General features: G+C 43.4%; 2 protein-coding genes across 8 annotated transcripts in view; one reads left to right on the top strand and one right to left on the bottom strand.

Annotated features, from left to right (window-relative positions):
- Nucleotides 1-58: 58 nt before the first annotated feature.
- GSTZ1 (glutathione S-transferase zeta 1) lies at nucleotides 59-9034 on the bottom strand. 3 transcript variants are annotated; one of them, XM_061367465.1, is made up of 9 exons: nucleotides 8842-9034; nucleotides 5822-5873; nucleotides 5021-5088; nucleotides 4375-4455; nucleotides 3775-3900; nucleotides 3157-3232; nucleotides 2391-2443; nucleotides 1087-1136; nucleotides 59-456 (listed from the first exon to the last, which is right to left on the bottom strand). In XM_061367465.1, exons 1-9 carry the CDS (start codon nucleotides 8860-8862, stop codon nucleotides 330-332), a joined length of 654 nt encoding a protein of 217 aa, XP_061223449.1. In that variant the 5' UTR covers nucleotides 8863-9034; the 3' UTR covers nucleotides 59-329. The 3 variants fall into 3 exon arrangements, with proteins under 3 accessions (XP_061223449.1, XP_061223447.1, XP_061223448.1); XM_061367463.1 differs by lacking the exon at nucleotides 8842-9034 and adding an exon at nucleotides 6403-6543; XM_061367464.1 differs by lacking the exon at nucleotides 3775-3900 and having other exon boundaries at nucleotides 8842-8937.
- Nucleotides 5925-25439, top strand: part of POMT2 (protein O-mannosyltransferase 2) — a 29881-nt gene continuing 10366 nt past the window's right edge. Inside the window, exons 1-13 of one of the 5 annotated variants that reach the window (XM_061367460.1) lie at nucleotides 6021-6041; nucleotides 9846-9930; nucleotides 10744-10848; nucleotides 11981-12089; nucleotides 13010-13118; nucleotides 14740-14899; nucleotides 17250-17356; nucleotides 18342-18424; nucleotides 19410-19519; nucleotides 21535-21601; nucleotides 22464-22536; nucleotides 24139-24217; nucleotides 25042-25193. In XM_061367460.1, coding sequence (XP_061223444.1) covers nucleotides 9871-9930; nucleotides 10744-10848; nucleotides 11981-12089; nucleotides 13010-13118; nucleotides 14740-14899; nucleotides 17250-17356; nucleotides 18342-18424; nucleotides 19410-19519; nucleotides 21535-21601; nucleotides 22464-22536; nucleotides 24139-24217; nucleotides 25042-25193 — 1214 coding nt within the window. In that variant the 5' untranslated portion in view covers nucleotides 6021-6041; nucleotides 9846-9870. Of the gene's footprint in view, nucleotides 6042-8955; nucleotides 9246-9845; nucleotides 9931-10743; nucleotides 10849-11980; nucleotides 12090-13009; nucleotides 13119-14739; nucleotides 14900-17249; nucleotides 17357-18341; nucleotides 18425-19409; nucleotides 19520-21534; nucleotides 21602-22463; nucleotides 22537-24138; nucleotides 24218-25041; nucleotides 25194-25439 lie in introns of those variants that run through there. The other 4 variants (XM_061367458.1, XM_061367457.1, XM_061367459.1 and 1 more) reach the window with 4 other exon arrangements.

Here is a 25439-nt window from a genome sequence, read left to right as displayed (position 1 = left end):
CAATACCTCACAGCTGTCTGTGGCCACATTCCCCAACTCAAAGCCATACAAAGGGAACTTGTGATAATTATGAATCCCTCTGGTTTAATCTGCTGCATGGAAATGCATCAGATAGAAAAAACATAGCCAGAAGTAGCTGCAAGCTTTCCAGCACAGGCATAGCTCCTGTAAGTCATCCAGGCTGCTTCTAGGTCTTCTGTTCTTCCCAACCAAAGGAAAGTGAGGCAATAGAACTAGGGCTTCCTGATGGCACTGAAGTCCTACTCAAGCTGTAGCTGTTTTCTTTTTTGATGCTCCAGCTTACTTGATTTAATGAGTAGGACAGGACTTCAAGCTCGTAGCTCTGCAGGAGTATCTGGCTGCCGGGATGGGTGGCTTACTTTGAATGCCTCTAACTCCAGGAGAGCTTTGTTTATTCTGGTTATTGTGGGATAAGGACCCATGTTCACTTTGAATCTGCAAAATGAAAAGAATTTGTGATGAACTATGAGTTGGATAGCCAGTGCAGCAGTGAGAAGAAGAGCAGTGTGCTGTGTCTTTCCAGTATGGGAGAATCTTACAATGCAAATGTACCTTTGCATTAAGAGAAAAGGTTCATCCCTGTAGGTTTAAAACCAGATGATAGAGGAAAGGCTAGTTCTTCTGTTGTCACTGGGCTTTACATAGCGTGCAGCAGAGGGTTAAGAAGGCACTATGCTTTTCCTGGAAATCATGCAACCACTACTTGCATAGGTTTAAGGCCTTCAACAAATAGACTGATCTTTCCCCACTGTGCAGTGTAAATGTAGGGCAAACAGGGAGAGAGGACATGGCAATGCAGGCAACCTTAACTTTCCTGAGGATACCTATCAGGTTTCCCCCAGAGGCCTCCGAGAAGACAGCACAGCTCCTTATTTCCAAGAACTTCCAAAACAGACAGTATTTATGGCATAGTAAAACTAATGTAGAGAAGAATCCATAACTGGATAGGGCAGGCAGGAGGGATGCTTTCGTGACAGGCACAAGGTGCAGCAGAAGGTAAACTCTGACAGCCCAGGACAAGGGGTAGGTACCCTTGAAGAGTTCCTCAAGTTTAGCCTTACTTACCTTTCAGCATTGGAAACTTGAGGCACCAAGCACAGATCAGCCATGGAAACCTGTAAATGTAGCAGAGAAAAGGGGTCAGGGTATGAGCCTGTTCCATCATTCTTCATTGTGGTGGGAGGCGTTGAGAGCAGGATAGAAATTATGGTATTAGCCAGTACAGAGGAGTTGTCATGACAATCTTATTCTTTAATCTAGCATTAATAACATGGCAGTGGTACAAGGAAAGGAACTTCATAGCAGTCACTAGTAGAAAAAGCCATTAGCATTTAGAGAGCTTCACATTTACCAGCTGATCATGACAACCTCAAGGACACAATGCTCTATGGCAACCGCCTCTGAGCAAACAAGTCTGCTGGCAAGCTGCAGAGGAAGGTGATGGGAGGAGGGGAAAGTCTGCATGGCTGGGAAAAGATGAGTACATTTTTCTTGTTTGTATTGCAGGAGTATGGGGCAGCTCCTGCCAATGTCAAGACATGATACACAATAGCGCCTTCAGACATAGGCCCAGGAACTCGCAATCTGAAAAGAACCAAGGACAGTACAGCTAACTGCGTATCTGCACAGAGGCAGCTGCCCTCACCCCACTCCCCATGTCACAAAGCCCTGGGGGCCTTTCACCAGCATAAGATCATGTAATTAGTCTTTGCCCATCAAAGGCTCCAGTTTCATAATAATGTTCCTACTAGACAGTCCTCTGCACCATAGGATATTGTGGGACCCTTCCTTTTTTTTTTTTCCCTTAGGTCTTATAGAAAGGATCCAACTGCCTACCAAACAGGAAGGAGGTCTGAGTGGCCTTTAACTTGGTAAGGGTCAGAACAGCTTGTATTTGAGTGCTCTGAAAGCTGACCATGTTAAAATTGGTCAGAGAGTGCAGAAAAATACAAGGCAACTTGGTTAAAGGTTCCACAGAGCAGAGCTAAGAAATGAACCTGTGTTTCTTGAGCCAAGCTTTGACCTTATGACAGGACACTTTGAACTCCAGATCTCTTAAAGATGAAATATATATATAATCTGTTTCCCCGTCCTGTAGTAGCAGTCAGATCCTAGATACAGCTGCAGAATCTGGCTGTCAGCAGGTTACAGGCAGGGACAAGTAAACATCTCCGTAACTATTTGCAAGTCAGTAATGGCCTAAGTAGGATCCATGCAGCTCTTTCTTACGGTGAATGAACCACATGCAACTCCAATCACAGAACAGGGTTGTGCTGTGTCTCCACAACTAATTTCCTTTCTTATTGTATGGAATACATACTGGGGTTTTCAGTTCTCCAGTGGTTTATAATGTTTGCTCAGATACTTACTTCATCCCCCACACAGTAGTGCCCAGCAGTGTCCTGTAGAATCTGCTCAAGTGCTGTCAAGAAAGGTGGTACACTGGTGTGAGACATTGGAAACTTATTTGAAAGGGACACCAAAGACCCTTCACACTGGGCGTTATGAACAAAGGCATTTTAATCCTAAGATGAGTATGAAAAATGGGCCATTTGGGACACAGCCTAAAAGGAACAGAAATCTTACAACATAGTTATGGGAGTTTTCAGGATCAGTTTGCGTCTGTCCAGAAGAGAAGATGGATCTGCCACTGCAGCACATGTGGGTAAAGGTTTACCTCCTCCTATTTCTCCTGGGGAGGTAAAAAAACCCCTGTGCTACATACTAGATTCTGTGGGAGTTTGCCTTCAGATACCTTTTGTCTGATTACAAAAGCATATAAATGTAGATTGACAGAACTTTTAAGCAAAAGGTACTAGTTTGGGAGCAGCTGGGTGGAAAGGAGAAGTGCTGTCAGCCCTTGTGCTTCAGGGACAATCAGCTGCTGTGGTGTATAGGATGACCCCAGGCTTCCCCTCTTCCATATGCAGCAGTGGAAGCACCCCATGGACAGCACCTTTCCTCTGAGAGCTTGAAGAACTACCAATCCTTAGGAAGGGACTCTGGGCAGGAAGAGTGCCGTCACTGCACCAGCCCAGGGAGATCTGTTTCTCTGCTTGTAGAGGAAAGTAGGACCCCAGCGGTGCAGCATTTTGAAGAGCCAGTTGATATGATATTTTTGGACATGGGACTTGCCTTGAAAGCCAGATGCGATGCAGTTCTGAGCCCATTCAGTTTTTTTCTCCCCTATTTGTTTCAGGACGTTCAGGTTCTGCAAAGATAAGCAATCTCAAGGTTAGATTGACTGCTGCAGGCAGGATCTTGCCCACTGCCTCATCCAGTGGAAGAGAAGGGAGATAAGTTGCCAACTCTGAACCCTCAGCCTGAGTTCAGCCTGCTGGGTCAGCCCTGACCTTACCCTCACCAAATCATGCACCCTGCTGTACGTCTGATTTGGGACTGTCCTTCTGTAACAGCTGCCAGGGTATCTATCCCTTTGCCTCTGCCCTTTGGGTTGTCAGTTGTCTTCTTCCTAAAACATCGTAGACCCAGCAGTGGAACCATATGGGTTCAGCTGTTTCTGGAAAGACCCCTGGGGTGCTGCAGATTTTCTTTGCAGGAAATAACTGTATTGTTGCCATTGGCAGATCAGGCAGAGGCTAAGCAGAAATTTCATCTGCCAACACACAATCTTAAGATCTGCCACACTACTGCCTGGCAACAATTTAAAGATACTGAATTTTTCAGAGATATTGCAGACTCCTGGATACCCATCCTGGCTTTTCTATTTGCATGGATATGACAAAGCAATACCTGGAGTGGCTGAATGCCGGAGACAATGTGATCAGCAATCATTCTGACTTGAGCTCTCTTCTTTGGGTCTTGGGGCAGGAGCCTGGGAGTAGGACGGGTGTCTTCTAGGTAATGAATTATAGCTAGCTGTAATTAACAAAGAGGTAAGGGGAGGTTATTGGAAAGCTAAGGAAAAGCTCACATTCTTAATACCTGGGGAAGGGTTGCTGGTCCAAGGGAATACAACAGCTTTTTCATGAAGTTTGTTACTGATCCAAGCAACAGTATATCCCTTTTGATGTCCACTTGTGGCCTTTTTGTCATTTAGCTCAGCTGTAATTTCAGGCAGACCTGGCACAGCCATTTAAGTCAGACTATAAATTGTTCAGTGAAAAGTAGAGTTACGAACCAAAGCTGAATTGAGCTTACATCATGATAGGAGTTTCTCAGCAGAGTCTATGTGCTACTTCTGCCCCCAAGTGGGTTTGTTTATCATAAATCCCACCTCTTTTCCAATGCACAAATGAAAGTGTGTGGGGAAAAGATGGGTCAGAGCCATCCCCTCCAGACTGGGCAGCGGGCTGGGCTGAATGGTTAACAGGGATGTAGCTGGTAACTCACCGACTGAGAAAGGGTGATGCCATCAATTTTCAAGGCTGGTACTTGCTGCATTGGATTCACTGCCTTGAATTCAGCAGAAAACTGTGGAAACAAACTCTGAGATTACTGCAACAATAAATTCTTCCATGTTTTCTTCCTCTAAACCAACCCAGTTGTTTTTTTTTTTTTAACCTGGTTTTTCTTTCTACCTCAGTATGAATATTTGCAGTACTCTTAGCTGTACTGATAGCCTCCAGCAAACTCACTGGGGCTCAGGGATCTGCATCCAGAGCCAGACTTCCTTACCTCTTGATAAACTGTCAATACAAGCCCAGGATGGGAGGTACTGCAGCAGTGTCATTATTACTGTTGCAGTTCTTCAACTCCCTCTTAGCCCATACTGGCACATCATGCTGGTGGTGCTACTAGGCACACAACTCCCCACTATGGCCTGCCAGGTAAGTTCTCCGTGAAGATCTATTCTGGCAACTCACCCTTTCCTTTGGCAGGCCCTTTGAGAGGCTCAACTGGCTACAACTATGAATTACAGAGAAGCGGTGAGGAATTCAGTGACTTCGCCTGTGAACTTTCTAGTGCTAATCACAACTCTTCTCATGATCCCCAAATTCACTACCCCTGGATAAAGCAATGGTAGATATACCCTTACCTGCTGCCCCCCATCCTTGAGGAGGTTCACTGGCACCAGGTCATATGAAATCCCTTTCAGAGCAAGTGCTAGAGAGAGCAGAGTGTACAGCTTCAGACTGGCATAGAGACCAGTTTCATTGATAATGGGCTCAGGGAAATGCTACCATCTCCATGTGAAGAAAGAGTGGTGTTTAAACCAAAAAAGACCCTATCCTTCAAGAAAGGTGGCCTCAGTCCACTGAGAAGCTAGTGCTCTGGCAAATAAAGGACCAAAGCACTGAAGATCAGTACTGGTAAAACAAGTGCATTTTCCAACGTAAGCTTTGCCACTCTTTGCATCACAGCCTGTCTTGTTTTGGCTTAGAGAAGGCAGGGAGCTCTGTGTTCAACTGCAGAATGTTGCTTAAGATTGTCTCAGTACAAACAGGGACTGTTCCCAGCCCTGCTCAGCAATCAAGACCTTGCAATTTCAAGACCAGAGTCTGAGGCAGTATCTCTGTAAAAATGAAGTGTAGGGCCCCTCTAGAAAATGTGGAAGAAACAGCCATCTGCATCACACTGGTTTTACAAAACGATTATTTCCCTCTTAATTAGCTGCAGGCTGAGCAAAGCCTTCCTGTCTATTCTCCTTCCCCCCCCCCCCCCCCCCCGTTCCAGGTGAAGTGTGACATTCCCTTTCCTCCCACTGGGGAAATTGCCTCACTGTTCCAGGTTCATGTTTGCTGTTCTCTCAATAAGTGATTGATTCATCAGATTAGTGAAGGGGAGGATACTGCAAAAACACCAAGACAACGGAAGAGAGAACAACATTAGATCTTACCAATTCTCACTCTCCAAGAGCAGGAACTTCGGAAATAGCTATAAAGTATTGGCTGAGAAGAGAAAGAGAGATAGAGTGGTTATCTGCTGAGAATATCCTAGTTTTGTAAGAACAGCACATGAACAGAAGACATTTCAAGAACTGTAAGACAGAGAAGCACAACGCTTTGGTGAGAGAAGGCTCCTTCCTGAAAGTGACTGTTCCTGTTTTGGGTGTACAGGTAACATCACTGTCTTTCACGCTGGCCCTCTGAATATTTAGTTACACCTAGTATTTCCAGCAGTGCACAGGTGTCCTTAGAATTCTTTCTTACAAAGCTTTCCTCTTTGTCCCTACTGGATGTTGCTGACTTCTATCCCATCTTAGATCTCCAAAACAAATTCCCCACACACTGTGACAAGCACTGCATGTTTGTGTGCTGTTAAGACAGCTTTTCCAGCTATCCAGGGCAGGGCGAGGCCTTTTTCCAAACAAGAAGAGCTTCTGCTGTTTGAGACTAAGGCCGAGAAGGCATACAATTCATCTCTACTTTAGCATTGAGGCAGCTTTCCCAGATGCTTCCATCTTGTCCAAGCTCTCACCTTTTCAGATGCCATGGTCAGTGTGTGCAATCTACTCCACGAAATAAAGCCAACCTTTTCACTTTCCCTTTTAACCCAGTGGGAATGGGGGAAGGTTTATCTCATAAAGCCAATGAGAAAGGACTGTGCTCACAAATCCACACCCAGAACACAAAAACCAGCCAGTTAGATTCAATCTCGAGCAACAGCAGTCAGCGCATCCATATCCTGCTGTAGCCAAGCCCTGATATCAGAACCATTAGCCAGCTCTGAGGTTGGAAGCATATTTAGGAACCATCCTTATCTCCCTGTTCAGAAATAAGTAAGGTATCTAGAGATCCTGTCAGGTTCCCAGCAGTTGCCAGTGCAGAAATATAGATAGCCCTGGGAAACAAAACACAGAAACTGAAGCCACATGCAGAATTTCTGTTTCACTAGGGAACCACTGCCAGCTCTCTGAACAGGGCCTGCCTTTACTCTTGTAGCCCTCCTCCCATTAGTACTAGCAGGTGCAGACGGTTTTCTACGTTGCAGGTCTGTGAGAGGCTGCTACTCTGCTCCCAGGCCAACTTTGTGCATAATACAAAGCTGTCTTCTTTCCACACAGGAAATTGGTATTCATGTGTGTCTCTTTCTCTGTATCTCCACCCTCCCCAAATTCATAAAAATCATACCAGAGACCGAGAGCAAGGCAGAAAAAGGCAGGGATATCCTCACTGACAGGCTATCTTGTCAACAGAAAACCAGACACCCTGAGGATCTCTATGCTCCAGTCCCCTGTAAACTTGGTGATTCTTTTACAGTGTAGATTGGTTCAAACTACTTTAAACAAGGTATGCATTTGATTAATTGAAGTTTACTGGAGAAATGGCTTTTAAGTGAGGAGGGAAGTGATGCCAATATTGACAATACTTTCATATACAAGGTTATTTATGGGTTTTCTTTAATTCTCTTCTTCTGGAATCTGGGCATTAGAAATCTTAGCTGTGCCTTTTATTTCCAAATGTCCAGCCTGCTGGTCTGCAGGGAAAGAAACATAAACTGTAACATCAAAAGAGAAACAGCATTCATGACATGCTATTTTTACTTGTTTTCCCTGGGGGCCTTGCTGAATTTTTCGCTCAGAAACTCATGTCCTTCACCACATCTGTTTTGGACTCTGTCCTCTCAGCTGGCAGAGACATTTATCCTGATCTCTTAGTGTTCTTTGTTGTTTTTGCAGCCTGTGCTAAATTGTGATAAGCTAATTGCTTTGCACTATGATTTCAAGGCCCTGGGGGATCTCACCAAAAAAGAACACAGAAAACAACTCATCCCTTAGCTGGGAAATGTCTCCAGAGGCTAGGGCCTGGAGTGATTGCTTAAGTTTATGCTGTTTTGTTCCCTGCAGAAGAGCTGACCACAGGCAGAACAATCAGCTAGGGAAAGACTACAGTGAGTATTTTGTTCTCAGTGGACAGGTTCACTGAGACACAGTGACATTCTATTGTCTTCCCTGGAGGAAGAGCTGAGCACAGGCCAGGGAAGTAATGGGGAAGAACTGTCTCCACTTACAACCTCGTGAAGTACAGGGTTCTAAGCAGAGTTAATCCCCTTAAGCTGCAGGTTAGACTGGTTGGAACTGGGAAGACAGGAGGACAACATTTGCTTGATGTCTACTGAGATTTCTGGTTTGGTTCTGCTTTGATTTCCAACATCAGTGCTGCACTGAGGAAAATCTGGGCCTAAGTCCCAATCCAGAGTAAAATCTGGGAAATGCATTTCACTGATGAGGAAGACAGAAGAGACACCCTTAACTTTGTGTGTGGAGCTCTCAGGTTTCCAAGCCTGTCTGCTTTAGTCTGGTTTCTGGATACCAGCCTCTTTCCAGGCTGTATTTGGGATGCACTTGGAAACACAAAAATCTTTTTCACCTGTTTCTTGAGACACGAGAGAGAAAACTGCTCCTTGGAGGCTTGCACAGGGGAAACCTCAGTGTCTGAAAGGCATTGCTTGTATTATGCTGGGTTAAAACGTGAAGGCACAAGCAGGAGTGGGTTTCTGTATCCCTGCAGCAGGTGTTGACATTACCAGCTCAACTACTATCAGTTAACTTACAATCGTAAGCAACCACCACCACTGCTTTGAAAAGCATTAGTTTTATTTAGCGTGCGGGCAAATTTCTTGCTTTCCACTGAGGCACCGAGCTGGGTGAGGCTGGGGCTGCGCGAACCTGTTTAACGGACGCCGCACAAAGCGGTGCAGACCTCGCGGTCACCGCCGCCCCAGCCTTCCCGGGCAGTCCGGGCCAGCAGATCCCGGGCCAGCAGAGCCCGCACGGCGCAAGGCCCAGCCCTGCCGGACCAGAGCAGAACGCCTCCGCGCCAAGCCTCGTTTTCTCTATCTCTGGCTCAGCCACAGATCCCCGCTCCCTTCCCGCCCAGCGGGCACGCTCCGCAGAGAGCATGGTAGGCCGCGTACCTTGGGTGCGGCAAACATCATCCTGCTCCGCGACCCTCCGCGGGTGCTGCAGTGGTCGGCCCCGCCCCGGCAGGGCCCTCCCTTCGGCCGCTGCCGCTGCAGGACTACATCTCCATGCGTGCCCCGCGGCCCGTTCGCCCGCCCCGGACTCCGTACCCTGGGCTCCGCCGCTCCGGGCCCGGTGCTGCGAGTAGCACAGCCCTACGGATGCCGGCAGCGGGGAGAGGCCATGCCGAACCGGGCCCTCCGCGGCAGCGGGAGCTGCGGGAGCCGCGGGAGCCCAGCCGGCTGCCGCCACACTCCGCCGCCAGTCCCGCGGCGCCTCGCCCGGCGGCGCTGGCCCTCGTCATCCTCCTTAGCTTCGCCTCCCGCTTCCACCGCCTGGCGGAGCCGCCGCACGTCTGGTACGGGCCGGGGCAGGGCGGGGCCTGTGCCCGGGATCTGCGGGCCTAGCCCGGGCCGGGCCCAGCCCGTGTTTGTGGGTGGGTGTCCGCCGCCTCTCCCTAGAACGGAGATCATCCAGCGCGCTGCAGCTTCCCCGCCCCTGCTATGGCGTACTGGAAAGACGATCGTGTTTATTGTAGGCTGGTGGTGGGGCGGGATTCAGGCGGTGAGGGCCGTGGAAAAGCGTTGTGCTCTCTGGCCAGCCCGCTGCCGGCTCCGGCCCCACTCCCCCCGCTGCTCTTAGGACGTGTTACAGCAGGAAGGCCCAGTACTGAACAGGCATCTTTGGGGATCTGCGGGTTGCAGGCTGACTTTTTAATACCCGTTAGCACAATTTGGAATCGGAAGGATAGGCTAGAGATTGTGAAGTGCCAGTATCAAACTCTTTAAGGACCCTGCCTTAAATATCTGAAGTACTCCTCATGGTTTCCCAGTGAATTTAGTGCAGTCTGATTTCCAGTATATGGCACATACCCTAAATGATGAAAAGCATAAGTAAGATGCTTCTTGGGTTTTTTTACTGTCTTTATCATTATAGCAGCTTTTTTCATTTGTTTTAGTTGGGATGAAACTCATTTTGGGAAGATGGGAAGTTACTACATTAATCGGACCTTCTTCTTTGATGTCCATCCCCCTTTAGGGAAGGTAAACTGCTCTTCTGTTACATGTCTTAGAAGCTACAGGAATGGGCTAACAAAAGTATGCCCCTTGTTGAAGGATATAATGAACACCAGTAGCCCTCCTAACTGTTGTTGTCGTCATGGTAATATGCATGCTGTAGCCAGAACCTCAACTTGCCTATTATCTTTTTAATAAAAGTACTCTGAATATGGGAAAACAAAACAGTATTGCGTGTCCAGTATTTGAAAGGCTTGAAATAAAATAATTTCATGGTTTGGAGGGGCTGTGTCATGGAAGCCTGCAGATCGAAGGAACCAAACAATTCCTCATAGCTTATGTGCAAGTGAGATTCTTACCCTGAAAAGGACCTGAAAGAACCCTGAAAGCCTTGCCTTACAATTCTGTAGTCAAAGAACTTGTTCTAGCAACAGTGTGCAGTGTTGATGAAGGTGTGTCCTCCTGCTTTGTAAGGTTATCTTCCTGTCAAGCAGAGCCTCCTTAAACTATAGCAATAGGGAGCTATGAGAGAATCTACAGAGACAGAATTGTCTTTGCTAAATCCTCCACCTGGTATTTCTCTTGAGCTTTATTCCTTACAGTCAGCAGCCAAAGTCCTGACCCCTTCTGATCTTGCCTTTAGACAAAGGACAATATGTATGTGTATGAATTCTGTACATAGACTCGTTTGAATTATGCATCTGAATTAAGTATCTTCTTATCCTCTCTTATCCTCTGGATGGAACTTGGCTTCTATAAAAATCTTGCCTGCTGCTGGCTTGGATATTCTTTCCTCCAGTGACACTTCCCTGACCAGTTTTTTTGACCTTTCCTCTTCAGATGCTGATTGGACTCGCTGGCTACCTTAGTGGATATGATGGTACATTTCCTTTCCAAAAGCCAGGGGACAGATATGAGCAGCACAACTACGTGGGAATGAGAGGGGTAAGGCTCTACAGGCTGGTGTCAAGCTGTTCAGCCCTCCTGTGCTTTTCAGTACAGAGTCTTATGTCATAAGAAGAGCTCTCCTGGATCAGATCAGAGGTCTTTTTAGCCTTGTGCCTTGTCTTTAAGCTCTTTGGAAAAGTGCTAGTGGTTGTATTGTGAATAACTCTTAATGTCTGGCTATGAGAGGCCAGACGGGTAAGATAGTAAGGTGATTATTGAGGCTAACTGTTTTCTAATTAGTGGGACCACTCCTGAGTGGGAAAGATACCTTGCCTGTTCTGCAAAGGGAACATTGCTGAACTTGGGCTTCTGCTCACTCTGTTGTGCCTGGCTGCTCTTCTGAGGAAAGCCAAGGATGTCAAAAAGCCAGGATCATCCACTGCCATCTGCAGTTGCCATCACCAGTGACACTGAGCTAGTAAGCTTATGGAGCAGGGGGGAAATTCAGAGTGGTATTCTATCTGAAATCCTGACTATATGCTATCTAGGAAGACCAAGAGCCATAAAACTGGCAGTGGATAGCACAAGCCAAGAGAAGAAACAGTGGCCAATTGCTAGTACCTCGAAAGAAGAATAAAAACTGGAAAAGGATATTTTCTTGGTGTAGTTACTGGGTCTCCAACAATTTATGGTTCTAGATTTCCCTGAACCAAAGGTGGGTGAAGTGCTGGAACAAGACATTAAAGAGAACAAATTTTACTGTGATGCTGCTTTCTTTTGTTTTGACTCTTCTGACTACCCTTGGTCTCATTTGTGTAGGGGAGGTGATACTGGTCTGCTAAAGATGTAAGTTAAGGGTATATTTTGTTCTTAGATTTCATATTCTAATATCTTGTTAGATTAAGTATGGGGGATGTGTAGTGTACCTACTTGACATATCTTTTTATAACTATGTGATGCAGTCTAGTAAGAGAGTTGTTACTGACAGCTCTGCAGAACAGGCTAAGCAGCTGTCCTTATCTGAGCAGTATCTTTGTTCATTTGACTTTTGTCTGATGTTCTCAAGTGAGTCAGTTCAGTTACTGCAGCACCTCCTGTTGTTGGTATGGGTGGAGGATGAAGGAAGAGAAACGGGAGTAGTAATCATCCTGGGGAGGATTATAACTTCTTTCATGATCTTTTCCTGCAGTTCTGTGCTTTTCTTGGCTCCTGCCTCGTTCCGTTGGTCTACCTCACAGTGCTGGAACTATCAAAGTCACTGCCAGCAGCCTTACTTACAGCTTTCATCCTTATTTTTGGTAGGTGTTCCTGCTACAGCAAAATTGAGCGGGTTAATTGTAAAAAAAAATCTAATTTCTGGATTATCATGTGTTACCTAGCCAGGCGATATTAGGGTTAATGAAAGAGGTTCCCAAAATCAAAGTGATTCTGCTTTATATATATGAAGCTTTTTAACTGATGGTCCCCTTGAGAGTTTTACAACCTTGTTTAGTTCATAGGTACTTCTGTTACCTGAATAACCCCAGCAGTGGATTACATTTTGCCTCAATGCTATGAATTTTTATAAGACAGGAATGATTTTGACCAGAAGTGAAATACTGATGTCTCCCATATGAATTATAGAGGTACTTAACAACATTACTGGGGAAGAGTTCACAGTAAGAAATGAATAAAGTTCCTTGTTGAATTGAGTCAGGTGGAGAAATTAACATTACAGATGGAGAAACCCAGACTGGGCTTTGTGAGGACACACGGATACTGAGGCATGGAGACTTAAAATACTCAAGTCATTATTTTTTTTTTAATAGGTAACATCTGAAAAATGACTGTTCCTTTAGCATCTGCTGGCACCATGCTGGTGCCTTAGTAGGTAGAGCACTGCTGTCTGTAACACTTTCCATCTGAATGTGGAAGTTAGCAGCACTTCCCAAATGGTGTTTCATAGATAATGTTGTACTGTGTGTTTTTGTGAATTTTCTGTTTGTTTTGTTGGTGTTTTGTGGTTTGTTTTGGTTTTGGTGTGGTTTTTTTTTTTGTGTGTTTGTTTTTTTTTTTTTATTTGTTACTCAAGTAGAAGTTGAAATATTCTGATCTGCTGCTGTTTCTAAAATTTCCTTTATTCCCCTTGTCCTCACTACACTGAGGAAACTGGCTTTCTGCAATCTTGGATTCACTTTGGAACTACAAGCCTTTTTGACATTGTTGTGTATCTCTGCAGATACAGGCTGTATTACTTTGTCTCAGTATATTCTGCTGGATCCCATTCTAATGTTCTTCCTCATGGGAGCTGTTCTGAGTATGGTGAAATGTAACAGCTGTGCGGATAGGTAAGATAAAGATAATAACTTTGTTAAATTATAGGTACTCAACTTTGTCACAGAAGAAGTATTAGGACATGTTTGCCACTTGGTAGTCTGGGTGAATGGCTGATAGGTGATCGCTTCAGGAAATTTGGAGGTGAAAATGGCTTATGGTCGGGGAGAAGAATTTTTAGCATGAGGATTTGTGAAACTAGGGAGAAAGTATCATGGCTGGGGTAAACTAAGAGAGATACTCACATAGATTGTTTTAGCGTGAAAGGAAATTTATAGAACTGTGAATCTTGAAAATGAATGTTAAAGCTTTTTAAAGCTTGACAGGAAAGAAAGCTAGTGTAGGGTTTTGTAGGTCAGAGAAGGAGGAATGAAAGATGGATGTAACATGTCCAAGGCTTTGGTCCTTAATGACAGAAAATATGAATTTGTTGTCTTGAACCAGTCGTTTTGTCTCCAGGCTAGAGAAACACAGCTTGTCTGTGACTGTAATCTTATAAGCACTTAGAAAATCTTGTTAGCTGAGACAAATAGTATAATTTATTTGGTTTAGAAAAATTGGTACCAAAAACTTGAGGAAACTATAGCCAGAACATTTCTGAACAAAGTAGTCAAGTTGCTGAGGATACTTGCTACAGACCAGTCCAGAGGGGACTGGTGATTTATAGGATATGTCAAATGGCTTCTTTGTGGCTGGGCTGCAGAGTAATTTCCCCATAATGTATTCAGAATTTAAAGACGTAAAAGCTTAACATACTGTGTTATGTATGAGCAATTTTTGTTTCATGAAATGCTCAAGAACTGATCACATCAACCTTAGCGTGACTGTGGAACACATGGCTAAAATGCAGCCTGCAGTGTCATGTAGGGCTATCCAATGCCATCCTCATCTACAACACATACCCAAGGAAGTGCAAGCTCTGAGTTGTAGGGCAATGTTTGATCAGCTCTGTGTGCCTTAACCTGAACTAATTTCTCATGTTTTGAGAGCTAATCCTGTTTTCAAACTAGTTGATTTTATGCAAGTTAAAAGCCAGCTGTAGCTATTGTGTTGCTTAGCAGGTCGTGGGGATTTTGGCTAGTTTCAGTACAAACATCAAGGCATCAGGAGTCAGTAGGAAGAGGGTTTTAAATTTTACTTTAGTATTTTTTCATCTTTTCTCTGTGATTCAATTTTGGTTTAATTTTTAATTTGTTTGCTTTTTGCTTTGGGTAGATGTTTTCCACTATGGCCTTTCTGCTTTAGGGAAAGTAGCTACTCTTTTTCTCCTGTTGTCCCCCATGTCCTTAGCTTTCTGAGAGAAGTAAGTTTGCATTTTATGGAGCAGAAGTCCTGTTTCTGTTTTCAGACCTTCCACATGTCAGTCTTCACACTAGTATTTTAGCTTATACCTGGTGTCTATGCTTTCTTCCTTAAAGGGAAGGTTTAGGGCTGCCTTCACAAGCCTGTATATGATGCCAGTGTCCTTGCATCATTCTAAAATGAATGAGAAACTTGTCTGTCTTTTCCTCATGCGCTCCTGAGAAGATGGAGTGTAATTTTGAAGGGTAACAGATTTGCTGTTTATTTTCCTGATTGCAGATGCTGGTACGTGTAGTCATCAGTTACTCACTGACTGTTCTATCTGTTCTGCAGGCCATTTTCTGCCTCCTGGTGGTTCTGGATGAGTCTCACTGGCATGAACCTTGCTGGAGCGATGGGGGTGAAGTTTGTGGGCCTTTTTGTAGTCCTCTTGGTTGGCCTGAACACAATGCATGACCTGTGGGACTTGCTGGGGAACCTCAGCCTGTCATTGGTGAGTGTCAAAACCTTTTCTTTATGTTAAGGGTTTCTTTGTTTTGTTTGCTTTTTGATTCCCCTAGTCTTTGACATCCCTGTAACTATCCAAACAGCAGTACTCTGTCTGTACAAAGAGGGCTATCTGAGGTGGGTGATGCTAATTAAAGATGAAGCTTATAATGGAAAAACTATTGCCATACATTTGAAAAAAAACCAAACCAAAAAAACCCACAACCCGAAAATACTTTAGCAGGGTATAATGTCATAAGAGCACAGCAAAAACGTGTTCTTTTTTCCCCAAGGTAAACTATTTCCTTTCCAGTTGGATGAATTTTATTTCAGTCTAGGCTAAAAAGGCTCATTGGGAATGGCCGTACAATGGCCCAAAGCAAGATGTTTTCCAGCACTGTTACCTGGCATTCTGAGGAGTATGTGCTACCTGGCAGACAGCCATGTCATGCAGCACTGAGTTTGCATAAGCAGTGCAAGCTCCGGCTTTGCTCATGAGGGTATGGGGGCATAGGCTGTATAGCAGTAGTGTGCTATAGTCTGTCATCAGTCATAGGAATGCTCTGTAACTTGCATTCTCCATAGCCAGTCCTGAGGATGAAAGCAGATATAGCCTGCTTGATTTCACACACATGTAGTTCTTATAAGCTGTAAGAAATCTGCTAGTGTGTTCGAGTGCCCTGTTCTAATATTGCATTTTGTATTTTGGGACTGTGAAATCTGATGTTCGGGGAAATACCTTTATGTTCCATTTGCTGTCTTGCAACCAGCAGGAAAATTAAATTCTCCAAGCACATATTTTAAAAGATGTTCAGTTCTCCTCTTGTCTCAGCCTTTTCTGAAGCTTAAATTCTGTTTCTTTCACTTATGTTTTTTTGTCCTGTTTGTCAAATAAACAGTGGGGGTACTGGGGGACTTCTATTCCCACTGTGTGATTTGTTTTCTGTGATTAATGTGAATCAATATGGGCTGCAAAGATTCAGTGTTCCAGCTCTGGAGAAGCACTTCTTGAGCAAAGTCAGTTAATTGCATTTGAAATTGAGCAAATCCATCATGTCTAAGCTTTCTGCCAGCAGACAGCTGCACAGTGATTTCATTTGTGCTGCTGGCAACAAAGGCAGCAAGCCCCTGAGTGTTAGAATATGTAAAGAAATTTACTCCATAAGGTAGATGCTTTCTGAATAACTCTTTGGCAACCTTGATGCTTGAGGAGAGGAAGAGAGGGGAAAAAAATGATTAAACCTCTGAAAGCCTGAATAACTTATCTCTGCATTTGCTAGGAAACTACTCACGATTATTTACATGCAATCTTTTGGGGACTAGTTTGGTTTCTAGAATTCTCAGCTTATCTTGGTCCACTGTTTTGCTCTGTGCTTTCAGTTGCATTTTCTTTTTTGATTTTTGCATTGAAGTCTGTAGTTAGAGAAAAACTTTTCACAAAGATTGAAACATATTGTGGTCGTTTTGAGCGGGGAACTGGAGATTAATTCATGTGCCTCTCTGCATAAATTCGGTTAAGTACCATCAATCATTATGTTGCCAGATGCTCAGTGGTTATTAAGTTCTGCTGAAGTACTTGAGCTGAGAAGCTGTTTATTTTGTTGACTTCAGTGACTTCTTAGTTTTGTAATGTGTTTAGCTTTTTTCCCATTACTCCTGAAATCTTTGGATCTAGTATTAAGGGGTGGCAAATGATTAGCTTAATGATAGTATGATAGGTAACATGTAAAAAAATACTGAGGATAGCAAATACATTTGCCTTTATCTTCTTTGAAGTTGCATATGGACATGTAGCAAAAAATTTTCTATTTAACTGTTTTCTTCTCCCACATGTTTCTTGGGCATTTGTGTACAAACCGCCTTTCCAAGTGATTTAAATAAAATACTCTGCTTTCATGCTGAGGCAGGTGAAACACAGGTTTTGCTGCTGACTTTTCTGTAGCTTCTGGCTGAGCAACAACAGTGTGAAGATGTGTGCCAGTGATAAACAAATTAAGGTCCTTGTTTTCAAAATATTGTCAGTGGGAGATACGGGAGCTGCCCAGCTTCCTTTGCCAAAGTTATGGATAGTCAGCACTTTGGAAAGTTAAACGCTGCTATTGCCTTTTTTTGTCTTCTTTCCAAGACCCTGAAATTTCAAGGCACCACACTTTCAGCTTCTGAAGATGTACAGCTAAGTCTGCCTAAGCTTTTACCTTTTTCTAGGCCTTTTAGGCCTTTTTGAGGTAATTCTGTAACCTGCTGAGCTTGTTTGCGTGGCAGACTCCAGCTATAGGACCACTATTAGAGTACTGTGAAATAAGGAGTGGAGTTGTTTCTACAGCTGCACTGTTTGATCCAGGTTGTGTTTGTTACAGGTCATGTTTGGGAAGCATTTACTGGCTCGTGTACTCTGCCTCATCCTGCTCCCGCTTGCCCTCTACACGGCTATGTTTGCTGTTCATTTTACAGTGTTAAATAAAAGGTATTTCACAATGTTTTCTCCAGAAGAAGAATCACTTGTCTTTGCTTCAAATTGAAGGCTATTCATTATGGAGTTCTCTGCTTTCAGTGTCAGAATCACAGGCACAAGCTGTGTCTGTTGAATTCCCTACCCAAACTCCTGCATTGTTCTTACAGAAAGCCTCTGGCCAAGCTGGCAATGAAACTGAATTTGAGCTTGAGACTTTCTGAAATGCCAAGCAAGAATTCTAGCCAAACTCTCTGTCTCCTTCTTTTCCTCCTCTCTTTTCTTGGACCTGAAAATGTCTCAACTCCATTCTTTTCTTTCTTTTTTTTTTTTTCAATTTCTTTTTTTCTGTTTTGTAATAGTAAAAAAAAAAAGTCACTGCATTCCTGAAAAATGCTTTGGTTGTGATTAAAAAAGTAAGTCTGAGTGTGCCCAAACAGAGGAAGGGAGGACTCTGAATGCTTGCAACCAGAGGATTCTTTTTATGTGGGAAGAGCGCAACAGCTAATAAAATGGCCAGTGTTTTTCCATATGCCAGCATTAAGAGATGAGGTGAATAAGTGTTTAACCATAAAAAAGGATTATAGAAATAAACCAGTTGTTTTTCAGTTTAAGTCAGCTGGTCTACCACTAACCTTTTAGCAGAAATGACTTAAGGAGCCACAGAGAGAGGCTTTGTTACATCTAAGCTGACAGTGGGTCCGTTTATTTGTCATAAGAACACCTCCAGAGATAATTGACGGTGCTTTGTGCAGGGTCAGTCTGTACGTTTTTGTGACCTCAAGTCTTTGCAGTTCTGGGCAATTTCCTGCAAGACTGTATCTGTTGTGATTCACAGTATTTGAGGCGTGTGCATCTAAGTGAGCTGCAGTCATTCTTCTCCTGATGCCATATCTGGTTTTATTGTTTTCCTTCTGTAAAAACAATTTGTTAATACATGGCAGAACTTTGTATGCCTCTTTTCAGACTGAATTGTTACATTCTTTGCTCTCTTTTGCAGTGGTCCTGGGGATGGTTTCTTCAGTTCAGCATTTCAGTCCCAGCTGATTGGGAACAATCTTCATAATATCTCCGTTCCAGAGCGTGAGCATCCAAAAGAAGAAACCACTCAATGTTGTCAGTGTATGGGGGGTTTTAAATAAAACCAGCATCTCCTGTGACTCAGTGCAGGACAGTGCAGATTATGCCTTCCTGGTCAGATCCATGCTGCTCTTCTGTGCAGGTTTAAGGAAAAAGGCTGGAAAGAACACTGTGTTTAGTGCATGGTCACTACCTGTTTCATCGTATTCCTTCTAGAGGGAAAGATGCCATTTTAAAGGATTTGAATTTTGTGTGCATGCATCTTGTTAGTTTTTGGCTTTTATGTTGCTTGAGACAACACAAAGATTTGTCCTGTTCATCTTAGGTTTGTAGGTGGTCAGATGTGGGATTTGTTTCCAAAATACGTGTTAATGAAAAGATAAAAACTCTCAACTGCTTAATGAAACAGCGTGCTCCTGGTTCAGCAGTGTTGTATTCAGCATGCATATGAATTTAGGGGAAGGATGGCTCTGTGGTTGTTGTCTGACCCTCAGGTTGGCTAGGGACTATTGAGCAAACTTTAATATGGTTTAGCTTTCTGATTACTTCAGCTTTTCTCTGACTGTTTGCTGCTCCAGAGCTGCTAGTGGGAGAGCATTCTCCAACACTATTCTCTCGCTTGTGCTGGGAGGCTATGTGGGAAGGTGTTTTAAGCTAGGGTATCAGCTCTGCTATCTGATAGCTGAGCTTGCCTCCCTTCCCTCTTGTGTCGCATGCAAAAGAAGTAGAGCTTGTTTATTAAAACGAAGTGGGAGAATTTTAAGTGTTTCAGCCAAATGTTATGTAATGGTTTTACTGAATTGTGGTTGAGAATGGAAGATAAGCTTGCAATGAGCTGTGTGGAGTAAGTGTCAAACAGGAAACAGGCTTTCATCAAAACAAAACAGGAGAATGCATGCCTAATAGGAGCACTGCAGACTAGCTGGGGAAGATATTTATAGGAGAGCTGCCTTATGCCTTTTTTCTTTCTTTCTTCCTTCCCATGTAGACTTGGCATATGGATCTGTGGTCACAATGAAGAACCTCCGAATGGCAGGGGGATACCTTCACTCCCACTGGCACCTCTACCCAGAGGGCATTGGGGCTCGCCAGCAGCAGGTTAGTGTGCTGTGGTAGCATTGCCTCTTGACTACAGTCACTGTAGTCAATGGTTGTAGCTCCCTTCCACTGCACATATTGTTCAGGGTTGTTGTGTCAGGACCTATGTATTTACTCAGTATCTGTTACCCTCTCAGTGTCACAGCTGTGCACAAGGCTTGGAAGTATAAGTAAAAAGGATGCTTGAAGAGAGCCTACCCCATTGCACCGGAGAGGTGACTTAAAGTAACAAGGCTTTGTTGTCGTAGCAAGATCACCTTCCACAGGTGGAGGCTGAGAGGACTTAAGAACAATTCGCCATACTGGAAGTGCTGTTGCTACCTCAAAGAAGGCTATAAAACTTATGTTTAAACCAGAATTAATTTATCATAGGTTTCAGTGCTGTGTTTTAAAAGCAACAGGACTGCTGTATGTTGTTTCACTCCTGCCACTGGCCTCTGTGACCTTACATGAATTACTCTCCTTTTGTGCCTTGCTTTCTTTATCCATTGACAAAGAATCTGTAAGGCTTTACTCATTAAATTAGAGCTTCTGATTAAATGATTAAGCAATAAATCAAAGTAAAAATCAGAAATCATATAACTATTGCTAATTAAGTAGTACAAATTTATATTAATTTCTTATTTTTGTCTATCACCATCAGGCTTCACAAATCTTTGCAGTTTCTGCAGCTTTCCCAAGATACATTTTCCAGTTTGCATGTTAGTGTCTAAAAATTGTTCTGAGCTCCCTGAAAGAAAGTTGCTAGAGGAAAGCAAGTGTTTAACTCCCTTCGGTCACTGTGATGAGAAAGAAGTTTCCAGAAATTAAAACTTTGTCTCAATATTCTTTTCCTGCTGTCCTTCCCAAACAAAAGTTCTAATACTCTCATGTGACATTGATGTTTATTACCATAAATGGAGATGACATACCAAAATTAGCTCAAAGATAGACAGAGTTCAAGTGCAGAGCATGCTTTATTATACTAAATAATAAGGGAAAGGGGGTATTATAAGAGGATGCTGATGGGAGTTTCCTGGAGGGTAAGTGAGAAAGGGTGGAGATTTCCCCCCCTGTGCCATGGAAGCAGGACAACAGAAGGGAGCTGTGAGAGTCTGGGGGCTGTGGAGAAGGGAAGTGAGTTCATAACTTAGAGGAGATTTAGGGAGTAAAATGGAGACTGTAATAAAACTGCCTCCTCCTTTCTCTCCTTTCCGTATGATAAAACCTCAAGGTATGAGGTTCCACCTCTAGTTCTCCTTTTTTCCCCACCCTCAAGACACTTGTGTATGTTCTGTGTCTCACTGGGCCGTCTGCTTCCACCTCATTGGGGGACACAGGTCTGGGCCTAGGCTAGGGTCTCACAGAACAGGCCTTGTGCTGCTGGAAAAGGAGGGTAAGCAAGGTGAGCACAGTTCCTCATGCTTCTCAGGAAGGCTGCCCATGGGAGCAGCATGCTGGGGCCAGATGGTTTCTGCTGCCCATGGTATCAGTAAGAGCAGTTACTCTTTGTGAGGCTGAGTGCATCAGTAGGGATAAGCTGGGTAGTATGTGTGTCTTTAACAGCTGGTCCCAAATTTCTTCTTGCCTTGCCTGTATCTTTTGGCAGAAGTATTATGGTTGTCACAGGCAGCCTGTTGTCTTACATCTCTACCAGTGACAGCTGTCTGCAAAGCCAGTGCTATTTCTGTTTTCTGGTTCTGGTATTTGGTCAGTGACTATTCAGAAAGTTCAGGTTTGGATATCGTGTTGTAGAAGGAGCCTCTGAAATAGTGTGAGAGGAGGTCAAACTAAACGGTTGGAGGCCGATACTTGTGATGCATGTGAGCCACCATTAAGCATAAGGGGCTATACGCTGAGTAAAAGGTATGATCTGGGTTAAGGGCTGGCCTTTCTAGAGGGCGCTGTCATAAAAGTCATGCCAGGCTTTCTATGTTACTGGTGCATTTATTTGGGACTTCAGTTTGCTGGTGAGTGTGTTTTGCCATCACCACCTTTTTCCTTGTTTGGTAAAATAATACATCATGTGCTTTCAGGTCACTGCCTACTTACATAAAGATTTGAATAACCTCTGGATTATAAAGAAACATGATTCAGACACAGGTAACAAATGCCAGTAAAGTGCCTTTTATAACTGCTTCTTCAGTTTTCACTTAAATATTCAGAGTTCCCTCCAGCGCAAAGTATCCTTCATGGATATGAGGGCAGAGGAGAAAGAACAAGGGATGCTGGTTTTGTCTATTGTATTTTGTGCAGCTGAAGTAAATAAGATTTTCTTAGCTGAAGGTTGTGTTAACAACTTTTCACCTAGGTAAGGCTGCAGGTAACAGAGGAAATTATTCTGAACTTAGTTAATATTTTGTGGAATCTGCTATTGTGGCTGTGGGTCTTAAGAGAATTCGGATCCTAGTGCATTCTGATACATTATGTTTAACTGATTTGCATGAATGATTGCTTGGGGCAAGATAATATTAGTGAATGTGAAGAGCTATGGTTTGCACATATCTGTTCTTTTAGAATATCATATAGTATAGCTGAGGCATGTTAAGTCTAGCAGAGTTCCCTTTCTTTACCTGCAGCATGTGCATATAAAAACAAGAACTGTCTAAACAATAAAAAATGCAGATAACTTAGATAAAACATAATTGGAATCAGTGTTGCAAGAGTAATTTTATAGTTCATGGAATATATATGTGTTTGTATATATATATATATATATATTTATTATTTTTTTTGTGCTATCCTGACCAGGCATCCTCTTTAAGGGCAGAATGTGCTGCCTGGGGCCATGTTCTTCGGAGCAGCATTCTTTAAACTAGAGCAGTGGTTTACACCAGGCTTACAGAGTCGACACAGATTTGTTTGCCTGGTATTGTCTGCCTGAGGCATGAGAATTCCTAAGCAGCTTTTTAAGACCCTGATATGTTTGTCAGTGCATTGATATGATAAGGTTGCCTTCCTTCAGCAGATCTGTCAGACCCCTCAATCCCGGTGGAGTTTGTGAGACATGGAGATATTATTCGTCTGGAACATAAAGAGTAAGGATGATTTCTGGGGTTCAAGGATATTGCATGATTGAACAGAATCGGTGGGAGACTTTTTCTGCTGGAGACTACATTGTTAGGCCAGCACAAGCAGACTGTGTGGCAGAGGTGTCTGTATTTCCACATTTCCAGTGTTTAGTTTGTGGAGTTTTGTGGTTTATGTTTTGAAAGGTCTCTGTCAAGTGGAAAACTTTCATCAGAACCACACAACTTCATTAAAAATACCTTCCTGAGCAGAAAAGGGATTTGTTCATCTGTGTGAGATGCCATATTAAGGGTAACTCTTCTACAAAGAAGCAGTTTCAAAACCCTTATTGTTTTGCTTGTCTCCACTCTCTGAGTTTTCTAGGAAAATAGAGTGTGGGGTTTTTTGTCAGTATACTGCAAGTATCCTGTCCTACGTGTATAGGCAGTATCCAGTGAAACACTTGGAACAAAAATGTCGGTTGGTGTCTTCCCTCTCTGTATCATAGAATCATAGAATCAACTAGGTTGGAAAAGATCTTTAAGCTCAAGTAGGGAGTTCCTGAGAGGAAGTACTGTAACCCTGGTGACTTGGTATTTAATCTTAATCTGGACTAATGTCACTGAGCCACAATGCTCTGTGCTGTTTCAGCTCTGATTTCTTAATGGGAGGTCTAAGCTTGTGAGCCTGGAAATTCTGTATTTGGTATCGTGTGTTCACAAATCATTGCTTAGGTTTCCCAAGTGATTTTAAGAGTTAAAAAAAAAAAAAAGGTCTTGAATTTTTGAGTATACTATCAAGTAGATGATAATGAAGGTGATAAAATCTTGATTAGGCAATACTGGTTACTTCCTGTTGATGCCTCCAGATTGGAAGGTGGAATTGTGGTGCTGCGCAGAAGATCCGGCAGATAGCGCTCGTCCCCTTGTGTGTGAGCCTCCTCCAGCATGGGCAGGGGGTGTCTGTGCCCATGAGGCCGGGCTGGATGCTGCTGCACTCGTGATGATGGGGGTCCACTGTTCGAGTGGTTTTATTAAGGACTGACCAGGGTATGGCCAGGTCTTTCTGGCTGCCTCATTTAGCGGTCCTGGTTAGGATGGGAGGCTGTCTGCACCATGTACAGCTGGTGCTAATGGGGGCCATTGATTCCCCCCTCAGTAGATCTGTGCCTGACTAAGTAATAAAATCTTTCCCCTCAAAAGTTAAATCCATAATCAAGAGAGGTCAGGGTCTGGCTTTGCTTCTTGTGGGAAGTCCCATTTTTTAGTCTTCATTAAAAAAACACATCAAAAACCCAAACAAAAGAATCAACTCACCCCAAAAACAAAACCCAAAAAACCTAGCAATGGCTTTTCCACTCAAAGGTAGTGAATTATTGCTTGAGGGTTGGATTTGTTCATGCTGTCCTCCTTTTCAAGCACTGCCCAGTGTAGCATAAGCCCAGAGTTGCATGGTGGGAAGCAGCAGTTTCACGTTGTGGCCCCCATTGCTGTTAAGGCTGCATCCTGCCCTGCCCTCGGCTGGAATTTGGTGGTCAAAGTGCTGACAGCTCTCTGAATGGCTCAAACCAGAGTTCTTGTCACAAATTGACTGAGATGTAAAACAAGGTTTGGCTTTTAATTTTGTTTCAGAACTTCTAGAAATCTTCACAGCCACCAGCACGAGGCTCCTCTGACAAGGAAGCATTTTCAGGTCACTGCCTATGGAATAGTAAGTGAATGGCAAAATAAAACAAAACCTTCTTTTGGGGAGAGTTCATACCAGGCCAAGGGGTTTTATTCTTTGTCTTCTAGTTTGTTAGCTAAGGTGATAATGTACATTAATGTAATTATGTCATGTACGTTAATGATAGTGTACCGCACTGGAGGAAAAAATGATTTAGTATGAAATAACTTCTCATATTTAAGGTCCATGTAATGTGAACACAGACAAGAAAATAATTTAAGCTTTTACTGCCAGTTGAGCTTTGGCAGTATTCAACTCCTGAAATGCCAAGCTGAGCAACCTTGAAGTTGCTCTGACAAGTATTATTTTATGTATTTGGCCTTGTCACATAGACTAGTGCCTTTTTTTGACAGAATGATGACAGAATTTTGAATCACAAAAATGAAATCTGCTTTGAGGGCTGAATTTCTAACTGCAAGAGGTTGTTGCCTGAGCCCCTTTTGTGAAGCTGCCAAGTTAGCCCTGTTTAAAATGTAACTTTGAGCCACAGTCAAGGATGAATTGGAAGCAAAAATATTTAAAGTTGGCAAGATAAAGATGTGTTTGTGAGTGGTTGCTCATGTCTAGAATCATCTCTTCCTGATGGGGAATCTCTTCTGTGAAGTCTGAGCGAGGGTAGCCTGGGCTCCTTTGTTTAGCTTTGCCACTGTAAGAGTTTCAGCAGTTCCTGTTCGCAGTGTTTCAATCACATTCATCTTTTAGTTGGTGTTTTTGGTGTTGTTTTTTTTTTTTTTTTGTGTTTTTTTTTTGGTGGGGTTTGTTTTGTTTTGTTTTGTTTTGTTTTCTCCTATGGCATTTTTGCATGATAGAATGGAACAGGAGACTCCAATGATTTTTGGCGGATTGAAGTGGTAGGCAGAAAGGCTGAGAAGCTCATCAGAGTACTACGGAGTCAAGTCCGGCTAACCCATGTGGCCACAGGATGTATATTGGGCTCTTCTGGAAAGATTCTGCCAAAATGGTAAATGGCTTGTAATCTCCCTCCACCCCTACAAGGCCTTGAGCTGCCATGTTCCCTTGCTCAACAGTACTTTTAAACTAAGCAATAACCATATTTCCTCTTTTTTTTTGTCTTTAAAACAATAAAGTAACTGGCAGGTACTAAAAATATAACCAGAGGAGAAGATCTGAGTTAGGGCTATGCAGTTTGTTACAGTGGAAGGTGTAGAGCTCTGAAAAATAATATCCCTTATAAGAGATCCAAGAA

Source organism: Neopsephotus bourkii, unplaced genomic scaffold, assembly GCF_033783945.1.
Source record: "Neopsephotus bourkii isolate Nb327-2 ecotype Australia unplaced genomic scaffold, CSIRO-AGI_Nbou_v1 NB_1376, whole genome shotgun sequence".
Lineage (NCBI taxonomy): Eukaryota > Metazoa > Chordata > Aves > Psittaciformes > Psittacidae > Neopsephotus > Neopsephotus bourkii.
Note: the sequence above shows the minus strand (reverse complement) of the source record. Positions and strands in the feature narration are given on the sequence as shown.